General features: G+C 36.9%; 1 protein-coding gene across 1 annotated transcript in view; it reads left to right on the top strand.

Moving 5' to 3' along the window:
• Nucleotides 1-15731, top strand: part of puf (ubiquitinyl hydrolase 1 puf) — a 1022896-nt gene that overhangs the window by 337694 nt on the left and 669471 nt on the right. Inside the window, exon 24 of the mRNA XM_090376705.1 lies at nt 8864-8965. Within this exon, the coding sequence (XP_090232831.1) occupies nt 8864-8965 (102 nt within the window). The remainder of the gene's footprint in view (nt 1-8863; nt 8966-15731) is intronic.

Here is a 15731-nt window from a genome sequence, read left to right as displayed (position 1 = left end):
GCAACAATTCTGGAGATGAAAGTTTCAGTCCCTTCCATAAATTTCTAAATTCTCCTCACAACACAGTACTATGAATTGCCTCTGCACAGGGTCAGAAATCTGGGGACCCACCTTGTACTGACCGTCATCATCATCATCAGCCATTTTCAATCCACTGCAGGACGAAAGCCCCACAAGCAACTTTCCAGCTCCTGTTTTGTGCAACCATGAACTACCCATTTACTACAAATGAACTTTTGAATTCTTTTGAATTTCATCTGTTCCCCTCCATTATTGTCTTCCAGGTTTTCTTTTAGCTCTTCTTGGGTACCATTCTATTATTTTCTTAGTCCATCTGTCATTGTGTCTTCGAGCTATGTGTCCTGCCCAAGTTCATTTCAGTTAAATTTTATATGAATGTCCTTTATTTGTGTTTGCTGCCTAATCCATGTGTTTCTCTTATCTCAGTATGATTCCTAATATAATTTGTTCCATTCATTGCTGTATAGTTTCAGCTTCTCTTCCTTTTTTTTTTTTTTTTTTTTTTGTGTGTGTCCAAGTTTCACTTTTTAAGTTATAGTGGGGAATATACATTGTTTCATTGTATTACATTTCACATAAATTCAGATATTGCTCTTCAGTATGTGACTATATTTCCTGAATGCTATTCATCTGAAATTTATTATTCTCTTGACTTCCAGCCATTTATCATTGTTACAGCTAATGACTTGTCCAAGATAAGTATATGAGTCCACCTTTTTAATTTCTTCTCCTTCAATGATTATATCCCTTTCTGTGACATACCTGTTCATCATTACTTTTGTTTTAGCCATATTCATCTTTAGTCCGAAATCCATACCAACTCCTTATAACTGACTGAGATTTTTGTCTAATTCTTTGGGATCGTGGCTTATGATCACAATGTCATCTGCAAATCGTAAATAGTTTAGGTACTCTCCATTCACAATGACTCCTTTCTGCGACCAGTCCATTCTCCTAAAAGCATCCTCTAGGGAGGCAGTAAATAACTTTGGAGATTAGTATTAGCATTAGTACAGGCATTTGATGCAAGGAAGCAAGCTTATGCAGCATCAGCCAGAAAAAAAAAAAATAAAAATAACCACTTCCACTTTACCCCTCTGTTCGTTCAAAATACCTGTCCAGCTGAGCCTTAAACTTATTTAGGTTATCAACTTCCACGACAAAGGATGGAAGTCTGTTTCACCAACCAACCACCCGCTGGCTAAAGGCAAATTTCCGCACGTCTATCCTACATCTGTCTTTCCTCAATTTGAATTTATGCCCTCTCACATGATTATTCTGAGCAAGAGGAAGAATCCCATCAGCATTGAGATGCTCAAACAATTCAAGGCTTTGTACACCTCTATCAGATCACCTCGCTGGTGCCTAGTCTCCAGACACTGTAATTTGCAAAACTTAAGCCTTTCTTCGTAAGAGCACCCCTTTGTTCAATTCACTAATCTTGTTGCCCTTCTCTGTACTCGTTCCAGCAGCTCTACATCCTTCTTAAATTAGGCCTCCAGACCTGTATACCAGACCTGATATTCCCTGTCAGAGACTTGGCAATTTGGAATCTCCTCTCTCTGATATCCTCTGGCTTAAAATCTCTCTACCTCATTGTGTCAAATTCATCTGTTGTCTCTACCGTTCTCCCAACTCCACTAATCACTTGGAGCTCTTTGACTTCCTCTTTTTACAACTTGACTTTCTCCAGTCCAACTTCCCTAACAGTGAGGTAATTTTCCTTGGTGATTTTAATGTTCACAACTCCAGTTGGCTTCCGTTTTTTCTAGTCACACTGACCCAGCTGGTTGAGATGCTGAGGCTTTTGCAATTACTAATGACCTGGCACAGATTGTTCATTTACCTACAAGAATACCAGACAGCCCTAATCATACAGCCAATACGCTTGATCTTTTTCTCACAAACAACCCTTCTAAGTACACGGTCGAAGTGAGAGGTCCTTTAGGCACTTCAGATCACAACTTGGTGATTGTCTCTTCTCCAATGGAATCTTTATCTCATGGCTATTCCCAACCTCGTGTTGTTTGGTATTACAAGAATGCAAAATGGGATGACCTGCGAGACTTCTTTTCTTCTTTTCCCTGGTCGGATTACTGTTTCAAAACTTCTGATGTCAACGTTTGCTCAGATCTTGTCAGTGAAATTATTCTTTGAGGAATGGAATCCTTTATCCCACACTCCGCTTTAAAATCTCTTCCTCTATCTAAACCTTGGTTTTCCAATAAATGTGCTAAGCTGTTCAAGAGAAGAATGTTGCATATCGTAATTGGCTCGTTTCTAATTCTTCAGTTTCATTTTCTGCATTAATATGCAGAACATGAAACTGAAGAATTAATGCACCAAATTAATGCATCAAAGCTCACGTATTAATGATCTTGGTAAAACACCTCCCACCATTCCCAACACGCTCCATTCAATGTCTCCTGTAGTCTTCCATCAAAAGGATGTCAGAAGGATTTTGAAGAATCTTGATGCTAAGAAAGCTCAGGTCCCGATGGTATTTCTCCACTTGTTTTCAAAACCTGTGCTCCTGAACTTACTCCTATTCTTTGCTGCCTTTTTTCACTTTCTTATTCAAAGGTGTTTTTCCTTCTGCTTGGAAATTTGCTAATATATCCAGTCAGTTCCTAAAAAGGGTGACAAATCCCTCCCATCCAATTATCGTCCCATTGCAATTACTTCTACGCTTTCTAAAGTAATGGAGAAATCAATTAACCGCCAACTCTTAAACTACCTAGAGACGTTCCGTCTGATCAACGATCACCAGTATGGATTCCGTCAATGTCAATCCACTGGTGATATTCTGGCTTATGTTACCCGTTTATGGACTGATTCAATGGAAAGGTTTGGTGAAACACAAGTAGTTGCTCTTGACATCTCAAAGGCTTTCGATTGTGTTTGGAAAAAAAGTCTTCTAAACAAGCTTCCATCGTATTGTTTGCCAACTGTTTTTAGTAATTGGTTATCCAGATTTCTCTCTGATCGTTCACTGAGGGTGATGGTAGATGGCTCTCTGTCTTCTGACTTCTCCACTAATGCCTGTGTCCCCCAAGGTTCAGTTCTCTTCCCCACTCTTTTCTTCTTGTATATTAATGACCTTCTTCCATTGACTGGAAATCCTATCCATAGTTTTGCCGATGATAGCACATTGCATTCCACTTTCCATTTTGAGAAACCTTGTCCTGCTCAATCAGCTTCAACTTCTTGAAAATCTGCTACCAATTCCTTAAATGCCGATCTTCAGGTAATTCTCCAGTGGGGTATAGACAGCTTAGTTGATTTCAACACTTCTAAAACTCAGTCTTGTCTTATATCTCGCAAAAAGGATTCTTCTGCTTCTATGCTTATCTTTAGCGACACTCCGATTTCTAGGCAAAATGATATATCCCTTTTGAGGATTACCATGACTTCTAATCTCTCTTGGCACAAGCACATTACAAATATTGCTTCCTCTGCATCTAAAAAACTTGGTTTTCTCTTTCGCTCTCACCTTTACTTTTCTTCCAAACAGCTACTCACTCTGTATAAATCGCAAATCCGCCCTGCCATGGAATATTGTTCCCAAATCTGGGGTGCTACCCCCAAAACCTCCCTCAGGCTTTCTTGATTCCATTCAGAAGAGGGCAGTTAGGTTAATTAATGATTCATCTCTAACAGAGACTCTTCACTCGCTGTCTCATAAACGTACTGTTTCTGCTGCATGCCTCTACTACAGATACTTCCATGGGCACTGTTCTTCTGAATTGCCTTCTATAATTCCCACTCTCTCTTTTTAAAAACAGTCCGAACACGTGCCGCCACCAGCCAACATCCATTTACTGCCCAACTCCAAACTTACAGAACCAACTTCTCATCTTCCTCGTTTATTCATTCAACTGCAGTTTTCTGGAACAACCTTCCTTCATACATATTTCCTGAAAATTACAGTCTACAGAAATTCAAGTCCAATGTCAACAAATATCTTCTTTTGTCTTCTCAACCTCCAACCCAAGCACTGTACTGTAGGTTCTAATACCTCTCGTGTTTGTGGTTTACATAAAAAAAAAAAAAAAAAAAATACAGTACTCTGTGTCTCCTTTTCAAACTCCTTTCTCAAGTTTGTTTAGTTTGTTTTTTTAGTTTGTTTTAAACACCCAAAATGTTTATAGGGAATGGTTATAACCATTCATTCAGATATGTCACCTTCCCTAGAGATTAGCATTAGTAGAGGCACATGATTTAAGAAAGCAAGCTTATGCAGCATCAGCCAGAAAAAAACTCTCAAATTTCAACCCTCTGTTTGTTGCAAATACCTGTCCAGCCCAGCCTTAAATTTATTTAGGCTATCAACTTCCACAACTTAGGATGGAAGTCTATTCCACCAACCAACTACCCGCTGGCTAAAGGCAAACTTCCGCACATCTATCCTACATCTGTCTTTCCTCAATTTGAATTTATGCCCCCTCAGGTGGTTATTCTGAGCAAGAGGAAGAATCTCATCAGCATTCAACATGCTCAAACTATTCAAGGCTTTATAAACCTCTATCAGATCACCTCGCCGGTGCCTAGTCTCCAGACACTGTAATTTGCAAAACTTAAGCCTTTCTTCGTAAGAGCACCCCTTTGTTCCATTCACTAATCTTGTTGCCCTTCTCTGTACTTGGTCCAACAGCTCGACATCCTTCTTAAAATGAGGCCTCTAGACCTGTATACAATACTCAAGGTGTGGCCTGACCATTGCCTTATACAAGGGGATAATCACCTCTTTATCCCTGCTAGAAAAATTCCTGTATATCATTGACAAGGCACCATGAGCTACTCTTGCAAACCCACTAACTCCACTAACTGCTCAGAAAACTTGATATCTGCCTGCACTGAGAACGAAAAGGACCCCAGGTCCTTTTCGTTCTCTACCACTGTCAGTGTAGTACCACAGAGTTGATACGTTACTGTGCTGTTACTGCTTCCCATATGTAATACTTTACATTTGTCAATGTTAAACTTTATTTGCCACCTCTCAGCCCATCTGCTCAAATTTTTTAGATCCTGTTTCAGCAGTGTACTGTCATTAGTGTGCTTAACAACCCTGCCAACCTTCGTGTTGTCTGCAAACTTGGACATTAAGCTTGATATACCATCATCAATATCATTTATAAATATAGAAAACAACAATGGACCCAATACTGAACCCTAAGGGACTCTACTAGTAACATTAGTCCACGATGAGCAGTGTCCATTGATTACCACTCTCTGTCTTCTCCCACCTCAACCACCCCTTTATCCATAGTAGCAATTTGCCTCCAATGCCACACTGCCCCAATTTGTGCAGCAGGCTTCCATGTGCAACAGTATCAAAAGCCTTTCTAAGATCGAAGTATATCATATCAAAGTTATTCCCTGCATCCAGCTCTTTTATGACTGCATCATTGTATCCAATCAAATTGGTCAGGCAAGACTTCCCCTTAACAAAACCATGCTGTGTCCGAGCTATAACTGAAGTCTTGTCTAGATGATCCTGCAGTGCTTCTTTAACCAGTGCCTCCATTAATTTTCCTGGAACAGAAGTTAAACTCACAAAGCTATAATTACATTTTGTCGGCCTTTGATCCTCCTTTGTGAATTGGTCACATTTGCACATCTCCAGTCTGTGGGTACCTCCCCTATGTCCAAGGAATCTCTCATAATTATGGCTATGGGTTTGCTTACTTCCTTTGCTGCCTCCTTTAATATAACTGGATAGATCCCATCCACCCCAGGTGCCTTTCTTATGTTTATCTTCAACAATTTATCCTCCACTTTACTCTCAGTTACAAGATTCTCTAGCTTACTGCCAGAGTTGAATACACCTCTGGCATTCTCCTCATGTGTGAATGTTGATGCAAAATATTCATTTAGTTTGTTAGCTACCTGAGCAGGATCATCAACAGTTGACCCATCGATATCAAATGGACCAATCTGATTCATCCCTTTCCTTCTAGAGTTCACTTAGGTAAAAAACTCTTTGCTGTTTTTCTTTGCATCCTTTGCCAAAGATTTCTCATAATCTGCCTTTACCTGCCTAATCTCCTTTGTGACTTGGTTACAGACCAGCTTATATCTATCATAAGCTTCCATGTCACCCATTAATTTATATGTATCCCATGCATTTTTCTTCTCTGCCATATGTCTCATTAGTTCATCTGACATCCATTTAGGCCTAAACCTTGAACAATATTTCTTAGTTGGTATGTAAAGCCTAGTAGCTTCCAAGATTAATTCTTTGAATGCTTCCCATTTTGAATTTGCTGTTGGTAACATTATCAGTTGGTCCCACTGTATAGAATTTAAATACTGTCTCAGGCCACTGTAGTTGCCTTTACGAAAGCAAAAACCCTTCTATTTACTCCTGATGGTAGTTAACTCTTTGAGTAAATCCCACTTCAGCACACTGTGATCACTGCTACCTAGTGGTTCCTTTATCTACAGATTCTTAATGCATGAAGAATCGTTACTGATAATCAGATCAAGAGTATTACTCCCTCTAGTTGCCTTCTGAACATGCTGATGTAGAATACAATCATCCAATAAATCCACAAAAGCCTTGCTAGTGTGTGAGTGACCAACCCACAAATTCCAGTCAATATCTGGGAGATTAAAATCCCCCATTACAAGACTCTCTGATTTACTTGCCCACTCTATTTCCCTGTACAGTTTCTTATTATACTTATTAGAGTCATGAGGCCTATAACACACTCCTACTCTCAATTTTGATCTCCCAGTGCTTATGTCACACCAAACTGACTCGACACTGCACTGTCCTGCTATGTCAGCTGGCTTCACTTCCTTGGATTTTGTGTTTCTTAACTAATAGCATAACCCCTCCTCCCTTCCTATCCTGTCTATCCTTCCTGTACACATTGTACTCCCCAGTTCTGCTTTTCTTATATATGTGTGACACCACGTCTCTGATATCCCAATAGTATTGACTTTGATGTTTCGAGCAATACCTCAAATTCATCAAATTTATTTACCAAACTCCTATCATTGGTGTATACCAAGTATACATGCTCCTGTTCCTCTTCTTAGCTACCCTAACACAACCCATGTGTTTGCTTGTACTGCAACAACTTCCAGCAGTCTCTGAAATACCCTGCATCTTGTTTTCCAGGCTGATGCCCATTCCAATAGAAGCAGTGCAAGAATCACTGTCACCTCTGCCAGTGGTTACTGTTAATCTGTTAGTCCTTGTATCCTTGAGATATGGGACACCGTTAAGCATCTGTCATTCAGCACAACGGTTTCCACAGCTTGTCACATTTCTGGAGTGGTCACTGTCACAGACCTTTCTGAACGTGGATCATCTTCAATGAACTCTGTACCCCACCTGAATTGTTTTGACCAGAATTTCACTAGTACTCTGAAGGTGCCATATGCAGCCACCATCCTTTGATGAATGAACTTTGCTGTTCATTTCTTTATTTGGTGAGAAACTTGATGACTGAACGATGCTCCAATTTAAGCAAATCCATAATTCAATACTCCTGCCTTCTTTCCTTCTGTTACAGCAGCACAACCTAAAAACATAGTGGGATCAAAGTTAGTATGATTAAAGTTGAGATATGTAGGAACATGATAAATCATGAATCATTGAAATATAACTATGGGAAGTACCTTAGGTAGATAATTTATTGAACACCCCCCCCCCCACTTGTATGTAGGCTGACTTTATTCTAGTACATTTAAGAAAATTTTTCCTGTTTGGTCAGTGTTTACAAAAATATTTGTATTTCACTCCCAATTTCTAAAAAAGGCTATTATAATATTTTCGGTAGTTTTTACTTTGAAAACTGCACAAGATGTATGTTTGTTTCTATGGAATCTGCCCAAAGGCATAGCATACTTGTAATGAATTAGTTCAGTGCACACCTGTTCCCTTAGACAAAGGGTACCACTAAATATCCCCAGCATTCTATCTAACTGATGAAAGAGCCCAGATAAAAGTGTGAATACACTATTCTTCACATTTTTAGAGGCTCTGCACTCTTTAAAAGTTGGTTTTACTGACATTATATTACTGTTGTGTTCCCTGTAGTCAAATTCTTAAAATTCTTTGAAGTTTAGGAGAGATTGTGACCTTTTTTCTGACTGCAAAGTCAAAAAATATTTTTCTGTAAGATTGGCTGAGAGTGATACAACAAAGTTTCCTTTGGGTCTATGAAAGGTCATGAACCTGAGGCCCCAAAATTGAATTTTGCACCAGTGCCTGAAAAAGTTTGCTACACCATTGAACATCCCTCAAAAGTTAAATATTGTACAATATAATATATAATGATATAATTAATCATTATGTATCCTTTGGAGCAATTGTAGTTCATTTTCTTTTACACACACACACACACACACACACACACACACACACACACACACACACACACACACACACACACACAATGGCTAGCCGGGTGGGTAAAGTGCCTGCCTGGCAACCCAAAGGTCGCGGGTTCGAATGCCTTGGAACAAAGTACTGCAAAAACCTTGGGAGGTGCATTATGGCCACAGAAGCCGATGCACCAACAACTAACTTAAAAAAAAAAAAAAAAACACATACACACAGTAACTTCCTTAATTAATTGGTTAGCTAATTTATTATTTTAGTAATTTCTTAATTAATTTATGTAGTAACAATTTCTTATTAATTAAGAAATTGTTACTCTATAATTATTAAAGTGTTATTCTGGGTAATTTTATTTTTTAAAGTAAATTTATTAAAATTAAGTTTACTGTTGTAAAATAAATATTTATGGTTTTTCTTATTTTATTATTATGATTTCCATTGATATTTCCATTGATATGGATATTATGATTTCTATTGTTTTATTAGGCAACTATGGAACTACAAACAACAGATTATGTGGCTGATCTACGAGCTGAAGTCACCCAGTGGTGGGAACATCTTCAGGATAAAAATAAAAAAGAACATCAGGTTAGTATAAATTCATCACATTCTCTATTAGACTTTCATTAATTACTCCTCTGTAAACACACACACACACACACACACGCACACGAGTGTATAATAGCATGTGGGACCTACTTCGAGGATTAATGTAGGTTCTAAAAACAATAAAAAATGTTCATGTAAACCTAGGTCTGATTTAGCCTTATTTCTGAGTTATAGCCATTTTTTCTAGCATCTATCTGGCCTTACATTTATAGGAAATACTCAAAATGATCACATCAACATGTGCCTGAATACAAGCATGCAAATGCCTCTTCATAGATCTCCTCACTTGCTAAAAGTTCCAGGTGTCTGTCAGATTTGCTGTCAGTCTTTTTCCATATGTTGGTGGAGCATTTAAATGGTATCAATTGGCATGGAATAAACAGTGGCTTTCAGGTGGCCCCACAAGTTAAAATTGAGTGGATTCAGCATTCAGGGGGTGTGCAAGCTAGGCAACGGGTCATGACCTATCCATTTATTAGGGAATTGCTCATCAAAAAAGTTTATAGCAACAAGACAAAAATAAGGCAGAGCACCATCGTGCATAAATCACATGCGATGGATGACATTGAGTCTGACTTCTTCCTACAACTCATTTAAATGTTCTCTTAAAAATTGCAGTAGGATGCTCCTGTTAATCTCCCAGGCCGAATTAAATTGTCACCAGTTATTCTTGCCCATACATTCATGCTGAATTGTTTCTGGTGTCTTAATTAAACAATGGCACTCGGATTTTCCTCAAGGAGTATTGTGAAAATTGATCACACCATCCTTATCTTTGTCAGTAAACAATACAGAAGATAGGTATGCTGATCATGAGTAATCATCTGCAGAAACCAAGTACAAAATGCTTCTCGTGGTGGGAAGACATCTGCATTAAGTTCTTGTACTACCCAAGGACGAAATGGATAAAACTGTTGATCCCATAAAATTCTCCACACAGTTGTATGTCCCACATTCTCTGCTGTTGCTGTCCTAAGGTGTGTCACCATCATTTTCTTCATTGAGATTGAGGATCTGTTCTTCCAAATCAGCAGTTCTGGTTCTGATGTATCTATCACAATGTGAAACTCCTTTTTAAATGAAATAGCTTCTGCAAGGCATTCATGTATTCTCTGAGAGGTCTTTTTATTAGGCACCTGATAATTACAGAAGTTTTCTGCATAGCGATATCATGACTTCTGTTTTCTGCATAGAGACAGCAGACATACATAAGATACCTGTCTGCTGTCTCTTGATTTGAATAAGCCTCCATTATCACAGCAAATTCTCAGTATCAGAATGTTAATAACGAGCTGCAAATGTAGTGCCCTTGTCAGAAGAACTAACTGAAATCACTCAAAGAACACTATGGGATCTTGTTTACATAACTACCAGAAGGGCACTCTGTGTGATATCGAGTATTGTTTGGAAACAGTTGAATGGAGCCAGCTACGCTAACTCAGTTTATGGAAAGAATTGCTGGAACAAAAATGGCTGTAACTTGGAAACGAGGTGAAAGCAGGCCTATCTTTACAGAAAATTAAACTTTTTTTATTGTTTTTAGGTCCTAAATTCATCCCTGAAGTGGATCCCACATGTTATGATATACCCTGTATAGTATGTTTGTATGTATGTATTAATGATAATTCCAGTGGGGGTCTGTTTTATTTTAAAACATGGAATTAAAATTTGCACTTTCCCTCATTGAATATTATTTATTTATATTTTCACATTGGTTTTCTACTAATGGATTATGTTACTGTACTTGGGGCAAACTAAACCTTATGCTTTCAACTTTCAGAATGTAGAAGGCTATAACAACGAGGGCACAAATTCATTGGGTTACAGCTGTCCTATTGGTTGTAGCCTATTTACTGGCATTGAAAAATTATCTCTTTTGCTGCATTTCTGTTTTCATTCTTTGAATAGGAGCAGCCAAAAGTGCCTGTTAAATGAAGTATAGATTTCATTATATGATTTAACCTGGATGATTTTCCTTTTATTTACAGATTTCACACTAAGTGGTAACTTTAGTAGAAATGTGGCATTAAAACTTGTAGACTGATGAACAGAAACAACATTTATAGCATTAATAATGATGCCATCACAATGTTTCCCTTTTGGAATTTTATTTAAAATTCTTTTAACTCCGAGTGACATGTAATATACTGTGTGAAAAATGCCTAATTAAAGAATTATTAAATAGAGTCTCTTATTGGTGGTTGTTGCATTTTGAGTGACATCGTTTTATTGCTTAAATATGCAAGGGCAATATGGCAGGAATGCATCTTTTCAATTGATTAATGACCTGCTTCTGTTTTATGATAAAGCTTTAAACTGACTTATCTGTAATCTTTTTAGCATTGACATTAAATTGAAACACAAGCCAGAACTATATTTTGAATTTAAACATGAGAAATGAAATAATGTTTGTACTTAAAAAGTTCTTAAGAAAGTTTTAAATTGGCTTAAATAGACACACCACTAATAAATTTGTTAAATTCAATGCATTACACGTAAACTTCACTGATCTCTAAATTTGTGTATTACTTCAGGTCTATACATAATGAACTGAGATAATTATATATGTACTGGAATGTTGTGCAGTAAAAATTGTAATTTGAAAGGAATTCAGTGGGAAGAAGAAGAGCAGTTCAAGTAATAATGAAATCGGTAATGGCCAGATAGTATGGCACTCATGTGATACAAATAATATCATATTCGATTTTATTGTGTAAAAAAAAAAAAAAAAAAAAAAAAACCGACATGAATTAATCTTTGCTAAAAGTAAACATTTAAGCTGAAAAAAATCACAAATTAAAAGGCAGAACCCCTCTTCAAGTTAATCAAAAAAATGCACACTTGAATGGCTTTGTAATTTTTAGTGATAAATTTGATCTTGACCCAAGAATCAAATATGGTCACCATAATAGCTTCACCCACCTTCCGTGATACCTCTTATCCATTCACTATGACATGGAATCCCTCCCACACCATACTCTTCTTGAACATTGCTCAAATTGCTTTTAAAATTCGGGGTGAGAGTCAAGTTATGGAGCTTGTTTGACATTCAGTATCCCATGTTTCTGAAAATTTCAACCAATTTGTTCTTTGTAATTTTCATTCTTAACATTACCTTGAAAGCTTTTTGCTACAAGGCAATATTCCTGATAAAAAATTTTGCTGAACATCATTTAATTTTTTCTTTCAGTTCATGTGAAGCCAATGTCTGCTTAACTTATGGACTAATAAATGTCAACTTCCACTTTTGCATCAGGATAGATTTAAAAACAGATTATATATGGCTGAAGGAATTCCTTGAGGAACCAGTGCTTCAAAAATTGTTTTACCAGTCCCAGCTTGATATGGAGTGGTGGAAACGTCTTTGTTTCTTGGAACCAGGGATTTGTTATTATTGTGTGCTAAATTTCTCCAATTCCATTCTCTAATCGTCTTGTATAGTGCTACTCTAGTGACATGCTTGACCAGAAGCAGAGAAAACAAGATTAGTGACATAATCTTGCAAAACCAGAAAGAAACCTATCGCCTTGACATCTGGCAACATTCCATTTATAGTGATCATACTGGATCTTTTCTAACACATGGTTCACGTTTCTGTTGTCTTCTTTAATATGAACAGAGTGGGCAACAGGAATTGATCAGTATATATTCCCTATGAAGCAGCACAACTGCCAGACTTTTACATAAACTGTTTGTGAAAAGACCCCCACCTGTTTAGATTGTGACTAACACCAATTTCATCATAAAAACAAATCAAATCACAACAATTCTCAAACAGTATTAAAAAAAAGTGCAAAAATTGTCTTTTTCTGTGCATAGAAGCCTTGTTGGGATCGAGTAGATGCCTTTTTTTTATGCGAGGTCAGGAGCTCTTCAGCGGATTTGGTTAAGCTGACATCCCTCACTGAGTCATTCGGTTCTTGCTGACAAGGGAAATGTAGCACTATACTTAAACTGGTTTCTGAAGTGTAATGAACTGGTGTCTGAAGTGTAAATCTTCACTTCCGAAGTGTTTCTGAAGTGAAGTGTACTTAAACCAAAAAAAATTCCAGTTCTGAAGACTCAACAATAGAAGGACTGTGAATTGTCAGGTGTTTGTTGCAAAAGAGCAACATAGGTTGGTGTGCCAGGATGAAGTGCAGCTTTTCAGTTAGCACCATTTTTAAACTCCGATATATATACACCATACAAAAGTATTAGTCATTATACTGATTTGTGGGCTGTCTCCATATCCTAACTCCTATATCCTATCTCCATATCCTATCCTACAGTAAAAGTCACACTTTTATATGGCTACTCCATCTAATGTTGACTTGAAACTACCACAGCAGAAATGAGGACCTCGATAATATCTGCAGACATAGGAGTTAACGGAGATAAAGAAGTTTGGAAATAACTTATTCCTTTGTTGGAATAGCAATAGCAAACTGGAGGGGTGGGGGAAATCAACACATAAGAATTCTACATGCTCTTATATATATAAATAATGTGTGATTTGTAACATAAATAAAGTGTCTGTGAAAATGGAAATGAAAAGTACACAAAGTGCCTGAACTAAAAGAAGTTTAAGGATAGTAGAAAATGGAAGTGAAGAAATGGCGAAAAAGTGAAAGAATTTGAAAAACCTAGTACAAAAATGAACTGGGACTGAGGAAGCAAACAATATACAAAAATAATTTTAGACAAATAAATAAATATTCCCTGCATTCAGATATGGGAGGGCAATTTTAGCAAGAGGTTGAATTAAGGGATGGCAAATATGCAAAATCTGAATAGAGTAAATGAAAAGATCATACATAGCCAGGAATTTCATCAGGGGACTACTACTGACTAGGATGAAGGATAGTCGCAGCATTTGTATCACCCTCATATATTACACTAATAGTTTTACGAACGGGGGAAAACATTACCTTTTCTATTTTTCCCCCATTCATGAAACTATCAGTGTGATATGAACGCTCCGACTGTCCCGCATCTTATTGCTATTTTCGCCTTCTTTTGACCAACTCTTTCTCCTCTTCCCCACCCCAAGAATTTTACCATTTCCTATATCATTTGCTAGTCCACACTTTTTGATCAAATTTCTCTGCTATATATTTGAATTTTTACATTTTTTAACCATGTTAATTTAATTACTTTTTACCCTTCTGCATGGTACAAACATTTGTATTATATTTCACATTACACTTTTGTAAATTTATATTAAATTTAAAATTACATTATTAACTTAATTTTTACACTGCATAGGGACTACCTTGTCTGTTAGTATTAATAAAGGCCACATATTTGCTCCCACCCTTTTTCAAATACTGTAGACAAGTTTGGAAACACAGTGCCTGATACATGGTCAGGAGTAGTCCCCTGGTGAAATTCCTGGCTATGTGTCATCTTTTCATTTACTGTATTCAGATTTTGCATATTTGCCATTCCTTGATTTGGCCTCTTGCTAAAATTTCCCTCCCATATCTGAATACAGGGTTATTTATTTGTCTAAAATTATTTTTGTATATTGTTTGCTTCCTCAGGCCCAGTTCATTTTTGTACTAGGTTTTTCAAATTCTTTCACTTTTTCACCACTACTTCACTTCAATGTCTACTATCCCTTAAACTTCTTTTAGTTCAGGCACTTTGTGTATTTTTCATTTCCATTTTCACAGACACTTTATTTATATTACAAACCACACATTATTTATATATTCTTTTGCTTCCTTTACTGCTGCGCTGCACGTTTTGAAGCATTAGATGTATGATAACTTTTATTATTTTCCTTTTCAAATTATTTTTCTTCTTAACAGTTTAATATTACTACTAATATATATATATATATATATATATCAAGTATTGCTACGTACTTATGTAATATATATAAAATCATAAAACCTTCATTTTCCACCCAGAATATTCACTTTTGTTGAAAACCTTCAGAAAATTAAAGACTGAATGAAAGTAAATTATCTGGAAGACAAAATTAGCTGTTTATAACCCAGTTTTTAAGCCTATTTTAACCTGTGGAGCTGAGAGCTTGGTGTTGTTGGAGGTTTTAGGGCACAATGGCAACTAAAGGCCGTTATGCACCAAACAATGATAGAAAGTAACAGCCATTAAAGGTCCAGTATATGCATTATGCAAGATTTAGCATCAATTTTAATTTAGCATTGTATGTTTTTTAGGAAAGTGAAAACTGCCTTGCCATCAGATCTGTCATTTAAAATTTGTTTAAAGGTATGAGTCATTTGGGCTGCATGCCTTAATAAGAATGTGGTTTTTGCCATACTCAATTATAGAGAGGACATTCAACTATACTTTGGATTGTGAATTGAGTATGACAGTTCCGACAAAGGTAGATTTGAGGCAGAAGGAAGTTAAAAGTGAGTATGGTGCATGTGACTTTTTTTTTTTTTTTTTTTGATTTGAGTGGAAGCTGGATCACCAGGACTAGAGATTTGTTTTAATCTGAAGGAGTTTGTTGCCTCTTGCTTTTCCCAGTGATATATGCTTCAACTTATTACATAGCTTTTGTAGTCAGTGAAGGAATTTTAATTGGTTACAGAGTGAATTTGGATTCCTGGTCAGGACTCTCACCTGCCAGGTATGCTGAAATGGCATGGACTCGACACAATTTTAATCAATATTTAACCATTATAGGCTTTATCACATTCACATTAGTTTAATGACTTCTCATTTTCCCACAAGTGGAAGGGGAGGATCAAAGGATGATTTTGGGATGTTTTACAGGATCCTTTTT

Source organism: Mastigoproctus giganteus, chromosome 6, assembly GCF_048544385.1.
Source record: "Mastigoproctus giganteus isolate SK-2022 chromosome 6, ASM4854438v1, whole genome shotgun sequence".
Lineage (NCBI taxonomy): Eukaryota > Metazoa > Arthropoda > Arachnida > Uropygi > Thelyphonidae > Mastigoproctus > Mastigoproctus giganteus.
Note: the sequence above shows the minus strand (reverse complement) of the source record. Positions and strands in the feature narration are given on the sequence as shown.